Below are 20,558 nucleotides of genomic sequence, written 5' to 3' on the forward strand. Positions count from 1 at the left end.
GCAATTATATTCCAATAAAGGTGTTTAAAAAAAAATGGTTCTCATGAACCTAGGGGCAGGGCTGGAATAAAGATGCAGACATAGAGAATGGAGTTGAGGACACAGGGAGGGGGAAGGGTAAGCTGGGACGAAGTGAGAGAGTGGCATGGACATATATACATTACCAGACGTAAAATAGATAGCTAGTGGAAAGCAGCCACATAGCACAGGGAGATCAGCTCGGTGCTTTTTGACCACCTAGAGGGGTGGGATAGGGAGGGTGGGAGGGAGACACAAAAGGGAGGGGATATGGGGATATACGTGTACGTATAGCTGATTCACTTTGTTATATAGCAGCAACTAACACAACAATGTAAAGCAATTATACTCCAATAACGATGTTTAAAAAAAAAAAAGAGACCGTAAAGATGTTTTGATATATATATGATCTCAGTTGGGACCTCACTACCATCTCTTACAAGCCATAAAGATGGTGATAAGTCAACATACACTGTATACTTATTACATGCCAAGCATCATACATAGGCTCCATGTTTTTCTCATTTAGTTCTTACAACAATGCTGAGGTGGTTACCATTTCAGGAAAGAAGGCAAAGAGAGGGTAGCTTATAATCATGGTTACAATGCAAATGGTGGAGCTCCATATGAACCCAGGCATTCAAACTCAGTCTGTGCTCTGTTACACCCTGCTATACAGTCTCTACAACCCAGCCCTGCACCTATGCCTGGCCAATAGCAAGAGCACTGCTGCAATAGCTCTAGTTATGTCATCTCCTTACCAGCGGGATTCGTACTCATTCTGATCTTCCAACTTCCTCACTTTCTTCTTGATTATAGGCAACTTCTTGGTATCTATAAAAACTACATTTTCCTAGAAAACAGAAGAGGTAGATGTTTTATTGTTCACACTGTTCTAGAAGGAAAAGTCAACTCTTCCCATTAACAGATTTAATCATGAAATCCCACATGTTAGTGATGTAGACAATGAGTTCCATATGCAATCTTCAGCCTAAATTATAATTGTTTGTTTTAAGTCTTGGTAAAGGCTCAATTCAACAGACAGTTTCAATGTGGCTATGTGCTACATGCTTGGGATGTAATCTCTTGGAGAGCTAGACAACTAATCCTAATGTTAAGTACTCTGAAGTGCTTTTTAAATTTCAAATTCTCTGAGTCCAAAATCCAATTCATTGGCTCCTCCTGTTAATGCCATACCACCTCCCTCCTACCTTAATTAGGTAGTTTGCAAGGTCCTTGAGGGCAAGGACTATCTTACTCATTTCTGTATCCCTGGTGCCAGGCAGTTAATACATTTCTTAGACAAAGTCAAACTGTGTACATACAAACACACATGAGTTAATAGTTTAGCACCTCATTTTATTTATAAACACACATACCATACATTCTAATGATATAGCTAACATTTACTGGGTGCTTACTATGGTGTCAAGCATTTTTTTTTCATATATTATTCTTGAGTATTTTAAGGGGAGAGAGGAAAGTAAAAATCATTCTACTACCTGTACTGCTAGGTAAGAGGTGGGAGAAGGAAAAGGCTTGCCCTGAAGAGCTGGCATTAGAGCTCATCCTGGTTAAATTTCCAGATGAAGGAAGCCAGAGTAAGGGATGGGCTACGATTCAATGAAGCCTGAAACAAGTGGCAAAACACACGTTCTTACCCCTGTTGAGTATTTTGCATACATTACACCATTCCATTCCCCTTCAATTGAGCAGAAAGACTTCTTGTCATTTGGAGAACTAGATTAAAAAACAAAAACAAAAAAACACAAACATTTGTGTTTGTCTCAAATTGAAATTTCTCTACCAAAGAATCTCGTTAGTGTGGCCTACCTACACAGAGCAGAACACAGAAGAGCAACTGTGAAGTCGTTGGTGAACGCAGCTTAATAAAACTGGATTTCTCAGAGCCAACTATAAGAATGAGGGCCCTAAAGAAGTTGCTAATAGACTCAAGATCCCAGAAACTGCGGGTATGAGATGCACTAGGTGCTGGGACCACGGCAAACTAGGGACAGTCCCTGCCCTTGAGCTGTTCACAGTCTAGTGCGGAGACACTGCCATTGAGATTCTGGGTGGCAAGTGCTGTGGTGAGTTCAGGTGAGCACTGGAGACCAAGGGCAACACTGCTAGGATGAGGGTCAGAGAAGGCTTCACTTAAGGATACAATGCTGGAGACCAGGCTTTCATCTTCAGCCTGAAAGGGACCTCTGGGTCAAACGATTTTACCTCTTTTCCTAAGCAAGGATCCCTTCCTCAAAAGCCCCAACAGGTTTTACTTGGACATGACAGTGATGTGTATGGCAGGTACGGAACTTAGAAGATAAGCGTTACAACAAAGGACAGATTAGGAAGGGCAAGGCATGGACATAGAAAGAGGCTAGGAGGTCAGAAAGATAAAAATACACAGGGTAGAGGGATGAAGTTGCTATCAGTAGACTGAAACTTGCTTCCTCTGTGACTTGGTGCTTTGTGTGAAGGAGGACAAAGGGAAAGAAAAATGGTAGGATTCCAGGTTTAGAAGGTTATTGTGCAGTGGTTCTCGAAGTATGGTCTGGGGACCCCTGGGGCTTCCCAAGACCCTCTTAAGGTCAAAACTATTTTCATAATATTTAGACATTACCCTAATTTGAAAAGCCCACCAAGCACTCTTTCAGAAGGCAGTCTTTCTATTATATGTCGCTGTGACTGGCCAAAAAATCTGCTAGCAGTTCCTGTTGGTGCTGGTTGGTTGCCTCTAAGGAATTCTGAGAAGCAGGCCCACCCAGGTCTTTGTTCTGGACATCCTATTTCCCCCACCTGCCTATTTTAGGGGAGCTGCCGCACTATTGTGGTGACTTGTGCTATTCCCTAACCTCTGCCCGTATTTTCTGACTGCAGTAATATTCTGGATTTTACAGTGATCCTTAGTAAACATCTTGTGTTCGTGGTCCCGTCCTGCCCTGCTCAAGATTTTTTTGGAGCTGATTCTGTCATCCAAATTAAATTATCTCCCTAAAAAACTGGTTAACCAATCCTGTGTCTTCCATCTGCAACACTGTTCCCAATAAGGCCTTTGAGGTCAGAGAAGGTCCTACAGATTTTCCTCTTCTAGGCAGCCTCTAAACCACCCAACTGACTGTTTACCCAGACAGCACAGCTGTCTTCATCTGATCCTAGAGTGTCAAACAGAACCGAGCAAAGATGTGATGGTTACTGTTTTTCCCCAGCAAAGGCACAGAAAAAAGGACTATGAGGGCTTTGAGACACTTCGGTGGGAGTCACAGGGTCTACCGTATGGGCTAGCTCATGGTCCAATCCAGCAATAATGAGTCAGGCACCCATAATCTGGGTTAGCTAGGAGATCCAGGAAGACTCTTTCAGTTCTCCATTTGCAAGTCAGGTTCCTAGGAAGGAAATCCCACCAATGACCTCAGGTTGTTCTGAACCCAGATTTTAGGTCTCCTTCTGAGATGGGACTTTAGGAAGAGACATGACACACAAGATGTGAAGTAAGTTTACAAAGACAGAACCATTAAAATGGTCAATTCCTGATGGGAGTTACAGTTCAAGACAAAAGGAAAAGTATTTCAGATAAGCAGAAGCACCGAAGCAGAAAAACAAAATACCTACAAAATCTCAGCAGTAACTCTGTGCTTCTTGCCCCCATAGAAAGGTTTAGTGTGGAAGACGATATTGGCACTATAGCCAGTCTTGGAACAATTAATATTGCATTCTCCGCCTAGTTCCACCCAGGGCACTGTGAGGATAGACCTGCAAAATCAAAAGTTTCAGGTAAGGCTGACAGTTCAGAGGAAAGAAAGGAGGGGCACAGCTTAAGGAACAGCAGGGTCTGCTGCTTGCTAATCAGAGGAATGCACACAGCTCTACTTGCCTTCCATAACCATTGGGGAATGTGAGAATGTAATGTTCATCATGGTCTAGACACGAGACACAGCCTGTGGAGACAAGGGATGGAATTTCAGCTAAGTAGTTGATGGAATCTCCATTCAGTTTAGGGAAAATCAATCTTGCATCCCACCCCTGCTCTCACCGCCAATACACATGCTTCCCTGCAAACAATGACATCCAAACTGGCTTTCTGGGGCCATTTACTCTTACTAGATAGGTGTCCAGCACATATTAGAATGACATAAAATTCTATTAACACAGTAGTTCACCAAAAGCCCACAGACTTACCCTGTCCTATGTTGTGCACCCCAATTGACATCCCAAGGAATTTTGATTTGGTCCAGATATGAGCATTGAATTGTATCTTCTTGTTAAAACACTCAGCATAAAAGGCTGAAACTGAATAGAAATTGTTTTCAATTAGTGCACTACATAGCTATATTCCCCTCTCCAACTCCATTCACCCAGAGAAAAAACTGGCTGCATGGGGAAAATCCTTTATCCCTCAAAGAACAGCCTTGAATGTAGTCAGGAATTACCCACCTGTCTTTTATACCCTGTTTCCCCCAATGCAAGCAACCGTTCAGGACCATGTGGGCAGGAACTTCCCTAAACCATGAGGCTATGACCAATCCCAGAGGCTTAAAAACAAAGGGACTGTCTGTTCTTCTGGTCAGCAAGCATGTTCCTGCCCCAGCCCCAACCTGGGCCCATCCAGTATTACCAGTCTTAATGCTGCATCCAGCAAATAACACGGGAGGACACACATTCTTTCCACTATGCCAGGAATATACTGTGCAGAAACTACGTCTTTTTTACATAAACTGTCTTCAGAGTTGATGGGATCGCTAGAGCACAGCTCATGCTGTGAAAGATGACTTCAGAAGCACTAAAAGGTGGCTTCTCAAATCCCTTCTTTTTATATATAATTAAGCAGTGAAGCCTAATAGAGTCTTTAGAACTTATACCAGGAACAGATATGAGGAACCAATCCTCACAGAATTGGGAAGATACAGGTGGCCATAAAACTGACCGTACAGTGGCCTCAGTTATGGAGCTCTTTATGACCCTCTTTAGACAGAACAGTTTGAAAGTGGCTACTGCCGAGGAGCTCTGTAACTTACTGGGTGGATGATGGGAAACCTGCTCAGCCACGAATGTTACGCTATTCTTGGAAACCCAGGGAACTGGTCCTTCTGAAACTAGCTCCTGCAAGTAAATATAACATCATTTTCTTTTGATGTGGAAACAAATGACAGTGCAGAGAATCTAATAACTGGAGTCTCTGCCTCCCAAGGTGGTTAACTGCTCCCTCCTCTACACACCCAAAACATCTCATATATACTTTTCTTGAGGCACTTATACTACTGGAATTACTGCTTTGTGTCAGTCTCCCTAAGTCTCTCTGACTAAGACATTATTGAAGGCAAGGACCATGTGCCTAACTCAGGGCCAGGCCTGCCACAGAACAGGGACTTATCAATGTCTGCAATATGAACAAGAACAGACACACTGCTTCTGTCTTCAGGAAAGGACTACATGTAATGTGTCATTCGGAAAGGGAAAAATACAGAGTTATTTTTAAGGAGAGATTATTATGTGAAAGCCACTGTGGGCCAGGGGCTTATTTTTTTCACCCCTAGAGGCCTTTTAGCATTTATTTGGGTCTTCCATGTTGGTTGTTTTCCTCAAATCAACCCCCAAATGTTGGAGCCCTGTGGCTCAGGTCTCAGTTAACTATTCTTCTCTAGATGTCTTCCTAGATAATTTCATCTAATCCCAGGGATTTAAGTGCCTTCTAAATACACTAAAATCTCTGAAAGCCCCGTCTCCATCCTAGACCTCTCTCTCCCTTCAACTCCAGACTCTTAAATTCTAACTCCCTATTTGACAGTTCCACTTACATGTCTAACAGACCCCTCATACTTTATATTTCAAATTGGAGTTCTGGATTTTTCCCTCCCCAAATCCAATCTTTTCCTCTTTAGTAAATGGCACCAACCAACTGCTGAAGCCCACAAGCAAGGATTCATCTCTGACTGTCCCCTTTCCCTCACCCTGCCCAATCCATCTAACAGCTCTGCCTCCAAAATATAGCTTGAATCAACCATGTCTCTCCTGGAATAATGCCAAAGCCTCCTCAGCGGTCTCCTTGCTTCTATTTGCCCCTTTCCAATTCATTTTTCACAAAATAATTATAATGACCTTTTCAAAGCAAAAATGAGTTCCTGATAAGCCATAAAATTATCATTATGGTCCAGGAGGACTTTGCATGATCTGATTTCTAAATTTCTATCCTCATCTCACGCCACTCTTTCTCCTTGCTCACTGTGTTCAAAATATGCTGATCCAACAACACTGTTCTTCTACGGGTGGTAAACATCTTTTGATCAGTGCCTTTACCATTATTATCCGCCTCCAAATAAAATGAAATCTTGAATCAGTACACTAAAAGCTAAGTACTAAGTATCTAAATACTAAGGTAATTTAAAATGTCAGTGGAGAACTCACCACATTCTCTTCAGTATCATTTGGTAATGTCCAGTGACACTGAAAGATCTCACCCAGAATGGGGTTGTATGGCTTTTTGGCAACCGATCCTTTCCTTCCTGCGTGAAAGGCTGAGAGGTACCATTTTACAACCTGAACCATTCGGTCTCTGGCATCCTTCTGGTCACTAATACTGCAAGGGAGAAAGACAAAATTTAACACCCTGTTTTCTGACAGCACCCTCAGCATGGTCCACCCTAAGCCAGGCTAAGAGGGCCCAGTACCAGGAGCTACCTCGGTCTCTTTTTAAAATTGAAATATAATATACATAATTAAACACACCAGTCTTAACTGTTTGGTTTGATGAATTTGAAAAAATGCTTATATCCATTTAATTAATCACCATGCAATCAAGATATAGAACATCTCCATTACCCCCAAGTTTCCCCATCCTCCTTTCCAAGCAATCCCCAACCCTTACCCTGAGGCAAACACTGTTTCTGGTTTCTAAGACCATTAGCTTTGCTTGTTCCAGAACTTCATACTTGTAAGTGCATTGTTTAACTGCCAAACAGTTGGAGATTTTCTGGATATATTTCTGGTATTGATTTCTGATTTAGTTCTTTCATGCTCAGTGAACATATTCCATATGGTTCCAATTATTTTCAATTTATTAAGTCTTCCTAGTATATGGTCTATCTTGATGAATGTTCCATTTACACTTAAAAAGACTGTTATACACATTGTTTGGTAATGTTTTAGAAAAGTCAATTGGACCTTCTATAGCCTCACTGATTTTCAGAGGGGTGGGGGAAGGTGCGTGCTGCTCAATCAATTCCCGAGGAATTTCCAACCTTGTTTGTGTACTTGTCTATTTCTCCCTTCAGTCAATTTTTGCTGCATATAGTTTGAAGCTGTTTTACATATTTAGGATTATTATTTATTCTTGATAAATTGACTCATCATATCATATGAAATATCCTTACTTGTCTCTGCTAATATTTCTTGTCTTAAAAAATATCCTTTGATACTAATACAGTGACACCAGCTTTGTTATGCTTAGTGTTTTGCACTAAGCATATATACTATGGTATATCTCTGTCCATCCTTTTAACTAATCAGTGTCTTCATATTTAAAGTCTCTCTCTTGCAAACAGCGTACAGATGAATCTTGCTTTTTTATCCAGTCTTACAGTCACTGTTCTCTTAAATGGAGCATGTATGTTATTCACATTTAGTGTAATACTGATATAGTTGGGTTTAACTCTATCATCTTGGTATTTTTCTATTTGGCCTCTTTTTTCTTTGTTCCATTATATTTCCTTTCCTCCTTTTTGGGGAGTTAGAATTTTTAGAATTCCATTTAATCTTATTTATTGGCTTTTTAGCTATACTTCTGTGTTTTTTAAGTGATTCCTCCAGGGACCTCATAGCTTAAATTCTCATACATTAAAAATTATCCTTAAACCTCAAATCTATATCTAATGAATAACTGGTACTTTCCATTTATTTATGTTACCAATAAATACTTACATTTTATTTGTTCAATTTTGTATGAATTTAAACAGTGCCATAGCTATTTGAATTTCTGCCCTTTGGGAAATGGTTAAATGGGTCTCTTAAAATCTTCATTAAGAAGGTATGTATCAATGTCATCCAATGTGCCCACCCACTGTGAAACTTCAGTGATTTGTATCTGGCTTCAGTAAACCACAGTCCAAGGCCAAGGAATGCAATCAGAGAAGACGGATTAGAACACCCCATTACAAAGAAAGTACTGCTGCTACCACTGAAAAGCAATGTGAACTCACTCACCTCCTCATAAATCAATCCCACCTTTAGATTAGCTCTGGCCTTTATACATGTATCTAATATTGCAAGCTTTGTATTTGAAATTTATGAATCAGGCTATACTCTGGACACTGGACTGTAAACTCCTCAAAGGCAGACACTGTGACTCTTTCCCTTTCCAGCTCATAACAAAGTGCCTGGCAAACAATAGGTGCTTTAGAAAGGTTTGCTAAACTTGGATAACTGAAATTCATTGGATATAGTGTAAATAATTTAACAGTGATTACCAATTCCTGGATCAAATAAGATCCTAGCCTTGGCTCCGTAAATCCTAGCTACCTTAACAGGCACTCAAGATTTTTTGAAGTGTTTAACTTGGTTGCCTAACAATATCACCGCCAAATAATCTAAGCAAACGGGCATCTAATACAAACAAAATATTCAATTCCACTTTTCCCCAGAAATGTCTGAAAGGCAAAGGGATCCATCTATCCTGCCAAGGCAGAAAGCTAATGGGTAAAGTCTTAAAAAAACTGGAAACTACTATATTGAGTCAAATACCTCACAAACAGGTCCGGATGTGCAAAAAAGTCTGCATACATTTCTAAAAGAGATCTTCTTTCAAGAATAAATGTTGGAAGAACTACCTGAAAAACATACATATTTGACCCTTGAGGATCAAATTCCACTACAGATAAACAGATTGCTGAACTGCTTAAAAAAAAAAAAAGTAAATGAAACAAAAAACTCATTCCAATCATAGTAACACCCACCAAGTACTGCCCAGGCATGCTTCTGATACCTACTTCTCAAACTGTTCTGATTCAGAATGCCCATTAACCTGCCCAACAGATGAAAAACAGAGATTTTGAATGTTCAAATGTCACTTCCTCTTTGCAACCTCCCTTTAGCTCCCTGAATCAGTGTAACAATAACAACAACTACTCAGTAGCAACCCTTCGATACCTATATGACCTTCTGGAGTATCAACATACACATTATCTTATTAAACTGTACAACAATCCCATTAAGAGGAAATTATCATCCTTATTTTACAGTGGAGAAAAATGAAGCTCAAAAGGGTGAAAAATTTTCTCACCGCTCTGTTATTCAGTGGAATTCAAAATCGGGTTTGTCTGGTTATGGGGGTGGTGCAGGGCCTGCTCACTTTCCCCTCTATCATCGTAGGCGCACTAGGGAACTTATCTGCTTATGGGTCTGTGTCCGCAAATGAACAATGAGCTCCTAGAATGCAAGGGCCATACTTATTTCTACTTGCATCTTCAGTTACTATCCCCAAAGTAAGAAAAATTTAAATAAGTAACTGAATAAACAAAATGAAGAAGAGAATAAAGACGGGATTCAACAAACTCCTTCATCATGGGGCTGAGCCCATGAAGAAAAATGCTGAGGCGCTGGGAATGTGGCAGAGGAGAAAGTAAAGAAGAAATTGGAAAATGAAGAAAAAGGATAAGATAGATTAGGATTAACCAATTAAAAAAGGAATGAAGGAATAGTTTTTGATACGTGTATCAGATTAGACATTATTCATTATGGAAGTAGCGCATCATAGTAAGTGAAGATTCCTTTAAATGTAGTAATTACTGTATATCTGCTATATTCAAGATCGTGTGGTAAATGCTATGGAGGCAGCAAAGGTTAAGTATGAGAGAATAATACGAGCATTTAAATTTTAGGTAGAATGTGATAAATATCATACAAGAGACGCTCAAGGTACCATGGAAATTCAGGACAGGCAAAGATCATGTTCTGTTTGGGGAACCAGAATGAGGGCAAAGTTTGGAAACAATTTATTGAGGTGGGGTGCTAAAGAAAAGCCTTAGAGAGTAGGCTATAAGAGACAGAGGGAAAAACAGAAGAACAAGACATGGAGATTGGGGGGGGGCCGGGGGGGGGGCAGAAAATGAGTGTGACAGGGACTGACCAGTGGACCAGTATTGCTGCGTATATAAAGAGGAATGATAGGACACAGGCTTGAAAAGAAAAACTGTGGTTCTAACATTTAGAATGTTTATTATCAGGCTCCAGAGTTTAAAAGTTCCACAGAACATGTATGTTCATAATATAAATATGCTTAGATTGGCAAGTAAGCTTGGTACAATTTCCTACCACTCTTGGAGAACACAGAGATTCTAAATCACTAAGTAAGACTGCTGAAGAACAAGACAGGACTAAGTATCTTAATGTATAAACAGCTCTTGCAAATCAACAAGAAAAAGATTACTATTGCCAGTAGAATAATGAAAAGAACTGAACAGGCAATTTGAAAAAGAAGAAATGGCCAAAAACCATAAATTTGATCTGATGTTTAATCAAAAAAAAATTTTTTTTTTCCCTCCCTACTTAAAAGTTTTCTTAAGAACTCTCATTCAACACATCTTCTTCAGTGTTTTTAGCACTATACTGATACATGCCATTATGTCAAGCTGCTGGAACACTGATAAAAGTGAGCTGGGTTAGGCTGTCTTAAACCTGGGTTCAAGTACTTATTTTGTCACTTCTTAGGTGTGAGGAAGCCCTGGAAAATTAATTCAACCTCTGTAAGTTTCTGTAAAAGGAGGATAATTATATGTCTTGCTTAAACCTTAGGATTGTTTTGAAGACCAAATGAGGTAATAAGCGGGATGTGACTTTATAGTATTTCCAAACACTACAATGTATTTGGAAAATAACTCTTTATAGAAAATATTTGAAGTGAGAAAGTATTTTTATAAATAGGAAAATGAGATACAAATTTAAGGCATTATTGTAATAATACTTTGGAATGCACAAGGGAATCAAGATTTCAGAATCTGCTGGCAATCATAGCCATTTATGCCAATAAAGATTTCTAAAATAGCTAATTTGGCAAAAATTAAACTTTTAGTGGCTCCAAACCCAAACCTGGACTATCTGGCAGAGGAAATTATGTGAGGCAAAAATTATACACTTGATTGTGGCACACACTTTTGGTTGCCTATGTACATCTCTACTAACAGAACTTTCATTCAGTTCAGGTTCAGGCTATAGGTTGCCATGAGAGTCACAGGGCCCGCCCAGATCTCAAGGGGTGAATGTGGATTAATCTAAACCAATCATTTAACCTCCTTTACCAGTGACTGGTTTAGGCGTGCACACCTGCCTAGTTCTGGCCAATGAGATTCAATTGGAAGTTTGATGGGCCACTGTTGTTATATGTTCTCCCTATTACAACAACAAAATTCATGAAAAGAAATTATTTTTCTGCCTCTTGACATTTTGCATAAGGATGTGATGACTGGAAGTGCAGCAGTCATTTTGCAATGATGAGGAGACAGGTCTGAGTGTGAATGTCAGCATGCTAAGGATGGCAAAGCAGAGAGACTGAAGGAACCTAGGTCCTTTCTCACATTGTTGACCCACTACGAATTAGCCAATCCTGGAACTACTCTACTTCTGGACTTCTCATTACAGGAGATAATAAACCTAGCATTGTTCAAGATACTGTTAGGTGGGTCTTCTATTACTGAAGACCAAAACCAACCAAGGTAGAAGATGTAGAAAAGAAATATATTATAAATGTCAACATCTAAAATTAAGCTGTATCTTTCAAATGTGAAGTTACAATTCTGCTCCAGCAATTATGCAATCAATCTAATGATCACTGAAAAAATTCTGAGGGCAAGCTCCTGCAAATATTCTCTTACCTAGAACTTTCCCAGCAAGTATGTTTGTTGCACAAATTTTCCGTTCTCATTTAGATTTGGGGTAAAAATTTTTATTATAGACACTTACTAGAAAGTATTATGGATTAGTTTATAGATTTTGAAATCTACGACCAGATTAGAATCTCAGTTCTGCCACTTAAATAAGACTTAGCCAAGTTACTTAACCTCTATGAGCTTTAGTTTCCTCATCTATAAAATGGTGTTAACAATAACACCTAACTTTGCAGTGCTGTGGTGAGAATTAGGTAAAAGGATGAGGCTTTTAGCACAGTGGCGGGGATATACACAGGCACCTATACACCAGTCTCCTACATCAATCAGGTATTCTGTTTAGAGTGCCAAGTTTAAATTCAAATTCAAATCCAGAACCACAATAATTATATAGCTCAACATGTGTCACACAGTTTTCCACTCACTACCTGTTCCATTCCTTACAACAATCCTGTAAAGTAGGTCACTCTATGTCCATTTTGTATATGAGAAACCCAAAGATCATAGAGAAAGGGACTTGCTCAAGGTCACACAGTTTGGTAACAGCAGAAGCAGGATGTAAGCACAGGTCCTCTAACCCCGAGATCAGAACTCTGCTCATTTTGATTCCATGCACACTACACTGCTTTAGGTTTTTGTTCAGACTACTAACCAAGCCCAATACTATTCCATGCTTGCCCCCAATAAAATCCAAATCATAGCCTATATAATCCATATGTACTATCTATATGAAATCATCCTAGCTTTACTTATTTCATCCATTTATAAAAATTTTCAGTTTACTCAGGTACATATATATTAATTCATAACAAGACAAAAGTATAAACAGAAGTTATGTCATTATACTACATTTGCAGACACACTCACCGTACGATCACTGAGAATCTACATATACACATTAAGACTAACAGCAAATACCAAATTTGATTCTTACCTTAGTGAGATCCATTCCAAGCCTAACCTGTGACAACAGATGCATGATAACACTCTTGTGCTCTTCCACCGACCCTGCCTCCCCTTCATCATCTCTCTCATCATGTGAATCGAAAAGGTCTAAAATAAAACAGATCTTCTTAGACTGGTGTTAAACTGGGCCAATCTGTGCTGTTACCAAGTATTATACATTTTTTTTCAAACAAACATTTTTAAGAAAAAAAAGGTAAACTCTCCAAGGCTGCTTACCAGCATCACTTGTTCCATTGGACATGGAAGAATTAAGTGATTCCGTGGTATCTGGGCGCTTTAGACTATTTCCTGAGCTGCTGTGTGTCAAGACTGAGGCAGATCCAGAGGAACTAAAAAAAATTAATCACCTTCTTAAGCTTTTTAAAAAAGCAATTTAAAATCATAGTACGATACCAATCTATTTAAAACCAATATATGCAGATAGCTGACAGAAACTAACTAGACCCTTAAAGTTAGCTGGTTACATACATACACACATACATGCTTTCCAACTCTCTCCCCATCAGGCTCATGTTTTCTGCATGGTGTATGCTCAACCAAGCCATGTTGAAAGGCCATGAAAAATTGGTAAGATTTTGCTTCTGCATGTAAGTTTAAAACTAGAGTTCATTTTCCAATTTTGTTACTTTGCATAAATGTAGGTATGTCATAATTCTTGGCAACCATTTCCAGAACCTCAAAACTGGTAAGTCTATTAATTAGCCTCAGAAAGATGTCTATATTTTTGAGATCCTTTGATAAAAGCCCACGCTGGTAATAACACCCTTCCCAGTCATTAAAAAATTATATTTGAAATTAAAAAATAAAAAAGCATATTACTTTTTACAAGTAAATTTATGGTAAGTGGTATTATGAGCTGATTAACAGGGTCTAAAGAAAGAATCCTCTATTTTATTATTACAGCTATGATCATAACTTACCCAGGACTAGTATTTGTACATTAACAAAAGAATGATCAAAGTTTACTTATTAAGGGTAAAAACAGAAACCAAATTTCTCATACTGTAGGTATTATTTATAAAATGGTACACACATAAAAGTCTTTTATTGCAAATTTATAGGTGCAAAACACATTATATATTCTAATTTAAACATAGTTTGCCCTGATTACTTACCTTCTTTTGATTTCTTATTTAATTATAAGCTTGATTTTTTTAAGAGTAGTTTTAGGTTCAGAGCAAAACTGAGCAGAAAGTACAGAATTCCCATATGCACAACCTCCCCACTATCAACATCCTGCACGAGAGTAGTACACGTGTTAACAGTTGATGAACCTACATGACATGCCATTATCACTCAAAGTCCATAGTTTACAGTAGGGTTCACTCTTGGTCTTGTACATTCTATGGATTTTGACAAATGTAATATAAGTATCCCCCACTGTAGTATTGCAGAGAATAGTTTCATTATCCTAAAAATTCTCTGTGCTCTGCCTATGTTAGAACATTAGAATATTAGAACATACGTATTCTAATTTAAACATAGTTTGTCCTGGTTACTTGCCTTCTTTTGATCTATTTTTCAAAAATCCTTAGGTAACTAAATATTGCTACTTTGATAATTTAGTAGTGTACATCACAAGGTACTATAACTAATGTCTACCTCACCAGTTTTGAGAGCCAATGGAAAATATGAGTAAAAGAACTAGATAAGGGAAATCAAATTATCATTAAATAAAAGAGCTGCATAAAAATTATCTTCAAAAAGTTTTGTGGCTCTTTGATATATCATCAAAATAGAATCAATCCTTTAAATCAATTGATCTAAAAACCTCAGATTCTTTAAAACATGTATCTTACTTTAGATTCCAAACGTCAGAGATGAATATATGCTGTGCTTTTCCTCCTTACTCAGGTTAGAAACCATGTCTGGGCCAAGTGAAATGCTCAATAAAGCTCAAAATGGAAAAAAATGGGATAAATTCTCATTTAGCCATTTCATAATTTACCTCGTTCAGGACAAAGGATTTAAAGACTATAGTTACAAAACAAGAGCAATGCTGACAAAAATGATATGCATACAGGAAAGGTTTATCTGCAATGGGCTAACTTGCACAGAATTAAATCATAAGATCATAAATAAACTAAACCGAAAAAGGTACAGCTCTGAACTTAATTATAACAACAGAATCCAAAATCTTATTGAGTACCTTGTATGTGTCAAACATTGTATATGTTCATCTCCATAACAGTCTAACCCTAAAAGGGAGACATGATTATTCTCATCATACACAGAGGCTCAGAGGTTCAATGACTGGACAGAGGTCACGCAACTGGTAAGTAGTGGAGCCATTTCAAATATACGTCTGGCTCCAAAGGGCAAGTTCTTTCCCACATGCACTTTCATCTAGTTTATAAATGTGCAAAACCCAATAACATAGTTCACACAGAAGTTATCATTACTACAGGTCTTTAGAAACTGAACGGTGAAAGGACTTTTCAAATTCTCTTCTGTCAGGGAGAGAAACTGTAGATAGAAACTTGACCCGAGAGCTAGAAAACTAGTGGTAGCAGCTGATGCCCAGCAGGTGGCACACAAGCTCAATGCCTACAGAGGCCAGGCAGAGAGCATAAATATGTGAATAGGGCCAGATTATAAAACAACAGAGACCTGGCACTAGCATACTCAATTTGAAGGGATTTAAAATTCCATTTAATGGGAAAATGTATATCTGAATCACTTTGCTGTACACCTGAAACTATCACAACATTGTTAATCAACTATACTCCATTAAAATAAAAATTTTAAAACAAAAAATCAACAAACACTGTGCTGGCCAAATAAAATATCTGTAGCCCCTACTAGTTTGGGAATCTAGATTAGGGCATAAAAGGAAAGAATGAAATTGAAGGAGAAAAGGAAGCCTGAGTGGGTGAGCTGGACAAAGAATTTAACTCTGGATCCCTTCAAATAGGAGGTTCATAAACTGTGTATTTGTTACGGGATGGGTACTGGGAGAGCATAGAGAAGGAAGCTTACAAAGAGAGAAAAGAAAAGCCTATGAGCCTGCAGGTAACTTTGTAGATATGCCTATTACAGGTACAACAGGTAAGCATTTAAAATTTATCTATTTCAGAAAAATTTCAGGAGAACCCCTAAAACTGGGGCCAGAGATTGACTATCTGTGATGTAATAAGGAGGCTAACCACATTATTATCAAGCTTTTACTGAATATAGTTATAGGCTTCTAGAGGACAGATGATACATTTTGATATTCAATTGTACTTTGTTTCGAATAATAGCTAATGATCGAGACTGTCCTTAATTCTGTTTAAAGAAAACAATGATTTAACACTTCAAAAATAAATAATAACCTTTACTTTGGAATTTTCTTCCAAATGCTTATTTTCTTTTAACCCCACTATCATAAAAAATATTTTAAAAATTAAAGTGAAATTTCTATTGGCAAACTGCTAATAAGGGTCTTGTAATAGTTTATTTCCCTACATACAAACATTAAGAAACCAACATGCTAAACCAAACTCTTTCTTCTAAACTAGCCTTCTTGAATTGTGGGCTCAAATCTCTCTTCCTTAAGTAAAGTCTCATGTCCTAACAGTATGTATTCACCTAATCACATATATTTTACTTTTCCAACATTCAAAATCTGAATTTGATCTACTATGTAACAAAACTTCCTGAATTAATATCATCATTTTCCTTATAAATTTTGAGGTTCTGAATAGTTACAGTGCAATTATATACATACTGTATTTCTCAGTTCACGTGCACACTTAAGAGAACTGGAGTGCTGGGTCATATAGTAGTTCTATTTTTAGTTTTTTAAGGAACCTCCATACTGTTCTCCCAGCAATCCCACTACTGGGCTTATACCCTGAGAAAACCATAATTCAAAAAGACACATGCACCCCAATGTCCATTGCAGCACTATTTAGAATAGCCAGAGACATGGAAGCAACCTAAATGTCCATCGACAGATGAATGGATAAAGAAGATGTGGTACATATATACAATGGAATATTACTCAGCCATAAAAAGGAATGAAATTGGGTCATTTGCAGAGACGTGGATGGACCTAGAGTCTGTCATACAGAGAAAAGTAAGTCAGAAATTGAAAAACAAGTATCATATATTAACGCATATATGTGGAATCTAGAAAAATGGTATAGATGAACCTATTTGCAGGGCAGGAATAGAGATGCAAACATAGAGAATGGACATGTGGACATGTGCGGGAAGGGAGGGTGGGATGAACTGGGAGATTGGGACTGACATATATACACTACCATGTGTAAAACAGATAGTTAGTGGGAACCTGCTGTATAGTGCAGTGAGCTCAGCTCAGTGCTCTGTGGTGACCTAGGTGGGTGGGATGGGGGTGGTGGAGGGAGGGAGGGAGGTCCAAGAGGGAGGGGATATCTGTATACATGTAGCTGATTCACTCTGTTGTACAGCAGAAACTAACACAGCATTGTAAAGCAAATATACCCCAATTAAAAAAAAAATTGTTATCTCTAAAAAAAAAAAAAGAGAGAGCCAGAGAAATGGAGTGCCACAAAATACTTCTTACTAAAAGAAACCAAGTTTCAAGGTCTAAGTTTGGCTGATAGTACTTAGCTTGCAAATTCACATATAATCATTTCCAAATTTGTAGTGTATTTCAAAGCAAACCCCAAGCTGTAACACTAGCACCAACTCCTGAGATGGCAGGAGACTTGGAAAAAATACCCAACAAAAAGTAAGCCAACTACATCTACAACAAATATAAGAACATTAAAGCAAATAAATGTTAATTTGCTTTCTGTAACAGCTATCACTTACTGCGCACTTATTATACATGCCAGACATCATAGTAAGCACTTGACATTATTCTCACTTAAATGTTCACAATGATCCCTGGAAGTTGAAACTATTATTATCCTCATTTTACAGACAAGGAAACTGAGGATGTCACAGGCTAAATAACTTGACCAAGATCACACACCTTAAAAGCAAAACAGATTTAGAACCTATTCTTTTCTAAGATTCCAGAATCCAAAGTCTAACCACAGCAACCGATGTACCAGTAGGGCTAAAAAGTACTTTGCTTATTGGCTATCATGTAAGTGACTTTACATGTAAAGGCCTTTTCTGTACAATGGAACATACCTAGCTTTGATTTAACACTGTAAAATAGGTCAAATGTTTCCTAATGAGAGAAAACCTATCATCAATATCTGCCAAAATCTGCCTACTTAGTATCTCTGGAGTCCATGTGCTTCCCTCCATTCCTATGTTATGACCTTAGCTCAGGTTATCAACATTTCTCAAGTTTCTACCCAGTTTTGCCTGGTCTTCCTACATGTAATGCATCCCCACTGCATTCGATTCTACACAATTCAGGCATATCTATTCTTCTAAAATGCAGACCTGACCAGCAGCTGCCATCACTTGTGAGAAAATGTTCAAAATTCATAAAAGGCTAAAAGGACTCTTTCACGACCTGGCCCTTGTCAATCTCTTCTGTATCTTCTTAACCACTCCCCACAACTTATGCTACAGCCACACTCAGCCATGCTCAGTAGCTTACAGCTCCTCAAAGAAACCAAGCTCCCGTTGCCTCCAGGCCTTTCTTATTAGGGTTCCATCTCCATGAGAACAACACTTTCCATTTCCCCTTCCTCTTCTCACTGCCATGTCCCTTCTCTCCCTACTCATCCACAACTCACCATGGACCACATCCCCTCCCTCCTCTGTGAATCCTTTCTTGACTTCTCAGGACTTCAAAATGCTCCCATTCTTTCTGCGCTTATTCTTACATAGCATATTTCCCACTGGATTATAAAAGTTTGTTTTTCCCCCAATAGACTGTAAGTTCCCTGAGGGTAGGGACTGGCTCTTTATTCACCTCTGTATCATTCCTCCACCTAGTATAGTGCCTGGCTTATAGGCACCCAAATATCTCTATACAAAACAAGTAACGGTAACCTCCTCTTACGTGAGTAATACTTCCTAGCTTACTCACTTTCATTTGACCCTCTCCTAATGTTGTTTCTATAGAAATAAAGCCCAGAGTTAATGAACAATACTGGCATGTTACCACAACTGATGCAAAATTATACCATTTGAATTAAATCAGGAGTAAAATCACTATTCTCACAGAACTAGCTTTGCTCAATAAGCCAATTAAAAATAAGCTGTCTTTTTCACTTTTTCCAAATAATAATTTATAAAGGAGTCTGTCATTAACACCAGCCTCAAAATCAAATTACATTTTTAAAAATCAGGAGTCATTTCAATACATAGTTAGTTCATCTACTTACTCTATTAAGTGCTTTGGGGATGAGCCACTCTGATGGAATTCATCCGCATCATAGAATTCATCTTCACTGCTAGAATAAGAGAACTCTGGGACTGTGTTTGGAGACAAGTTGACGTGGCTTGGAGAAGTTAGACTGCTACTAGGTGGTGAATGCCCACTGCCTAGGAAGTTAGAAAGTTTTCAATTAGGGGACAGTGTTGGTAATAGAAGGGAAGAAATTAGGGAGATGGGGTCAAAGCAGACCTTTCTAAAATCAAAACAGAGTTAAGTTGGTAGAAGTTCCTAGACTATCTGTAAAGAAATCAACATTTAAACTAGACAAAGGCAAATCACATTATAGAATGGGACATAGCCTTTTAAATAAATGAAAAAATACTATGTCCCCATCTGTAATTAGGAAGGGAGTTCTTTTGATTATAATCACACTGTGTGAGTTAAGGTATTAGAAGTCCCATAGTAGATACCAGTACCAACGGGAAGCCAGAGCTCTTATTTTATTCTATAGATCCAGATACCTTAAAAATGCAGCAGTGAGCCAACAAGAATACAAAGTGGAAAGAATATCAAAAACCACATGAATGTTAAAATTTTGTTCAGGATATCACATTCATATTAGTCAATATGTTTTGGCAATCATGTGCAAACACAAAAGCTGGGAACACTTACCATTCAAACTCCTCACCTCTTTTCTACCTAAGTTTAAGTCAGGTTGCCCAGAGCCCAGGCAACAGAGATAAGTGCGCAGCAGAGAAAAAGAGAGGGCTACTATGGGAAGCACGTGGAAAAGGAAAGAACCAGGAGGAACATCTTTCTATTCCTAAACAGTCTAATTAAGGAAATAGAAACTAACGGAGATCCAGAGAAAGAATCTCTGTGATAATCATCTGGTTCATACTCCAGTAATAAAAAGTAACCATAGAAGTATCAAACAGAACAGTGAAGTACTGAAAGTAATTTCACAAATATTTATTGAGCAGATATCTAAGGGCTCTCAGGCAATTTATGCCAAACTACTACAGATGCCTGGTGGAGATTAAAATTAATTAAGTCTCTGCTGGCAATATAAAAGCCAAGGCCTCAGTTCTAGAAGGAAATAAGAATAGCAGCAGTAAAAATGAATCCAGAGCCATCCATGGATTTTTAGCCCATTCCAGTGTCTATGGTTCAATAGTTATAAGAGAGCACATCCACCTGCCACATTTAGTTGCCATGTTCACAAAGATATTTTTAAATCATAACACTGAAAGTTTGCTGCCTAAATAGGCAAAGCTTATTGTGGGAATTCCAAAGATAGTTCATCTTAGCAAATAACTTTAAATTCTTACCCCACCGCCGCCCCGCCCCATAGCAGCAATAAGATGGGAAACAAATAAATTTCTTTTATTGAAATAATAGGGAAAAAAACAAGAGAGAAAGAAAGAAAGAAAAAGACCAGGAATTAC

The 20,558-nt window shown here is 38.3% G+C and overlaps 1 protein-coding gene across 4 annotated transcripts in view; it reads right to left on the reverse strand.

Annotated features, from left to right (window-relative positions):
- The window catches only part of OSBPL9 (oxysterol binding protein like 9), a 188,978-nt gene that overhangs the window by 1,795 nt on the left and 166,625 nt on the right, over positions 1 to 20,558 (reverse strand). For all 4 annotated transcript variants that reach the window (XM_061184231.1, XM_061184234.1, XM_061184232.1 and 1 more), the window contains 11 exons: positions 19,118 to 19,277; positions 13,071 to 13,183; positions 12,823 to 12,941; positions 8,752 to 8,837; positions 6,421 to 6,592; positions 5,034 to 5,118; positions 4,198 to 4,308; positions 3,893 to 3,956; positions 3,631 to 3,771; positions 1,680 to 1,758; positions 780 to 871 (listed from right to left, as the gene is read on the reverse strand). In XM_061184231.1, coding sequence (XP_061040214.1) covers positions 780 to 871; positions 1,680 to 1,758; positions 3,631 to 3,771; positions 3,893 to 3,956; positions 4,198 to 4,308; positions 5,034 to 5,118; positions 6,421 to 6,592; positions 8,752 to 8,837; positions 12,823 to 12,941; positions 13,071 to 13,183; positions 19,118 to 19,277 — 1,222 coding nt within the window. The remainder of the gene's footprint in view (positions 1 to 779; positions 872 to 1,679; positions 1,759 to 3,630; positions 3,772 to 3,892; positions 3,957 to 4,197; positions 4,309 to 5,033; positions 5,119 to 6,420; positions 6,593 to 8,751; positions 8,838 to 12,822; positions 12,942 to 13,070; positions 13,184 to 19,117; positions 19,278 to 20,558) is intronic.

The sequence above is a fragment of the Eubalaena glacialis genome, chromosome 3 (assembly GCF_028564815.1).
Source record: "Eubalaena glacialis isolate mEubGla1 chromosome 3, mEubGla1.1.hap2.+ XY, whole genome shotgun sequence".
Classification (NCBI taxonomy): domain Eukaryota; kingdom Metazoa; phylum Chordata; class Mammalia; order Artiodactyla; family Balaenidae; genus Eubalaena; species Eubalaena glacialis.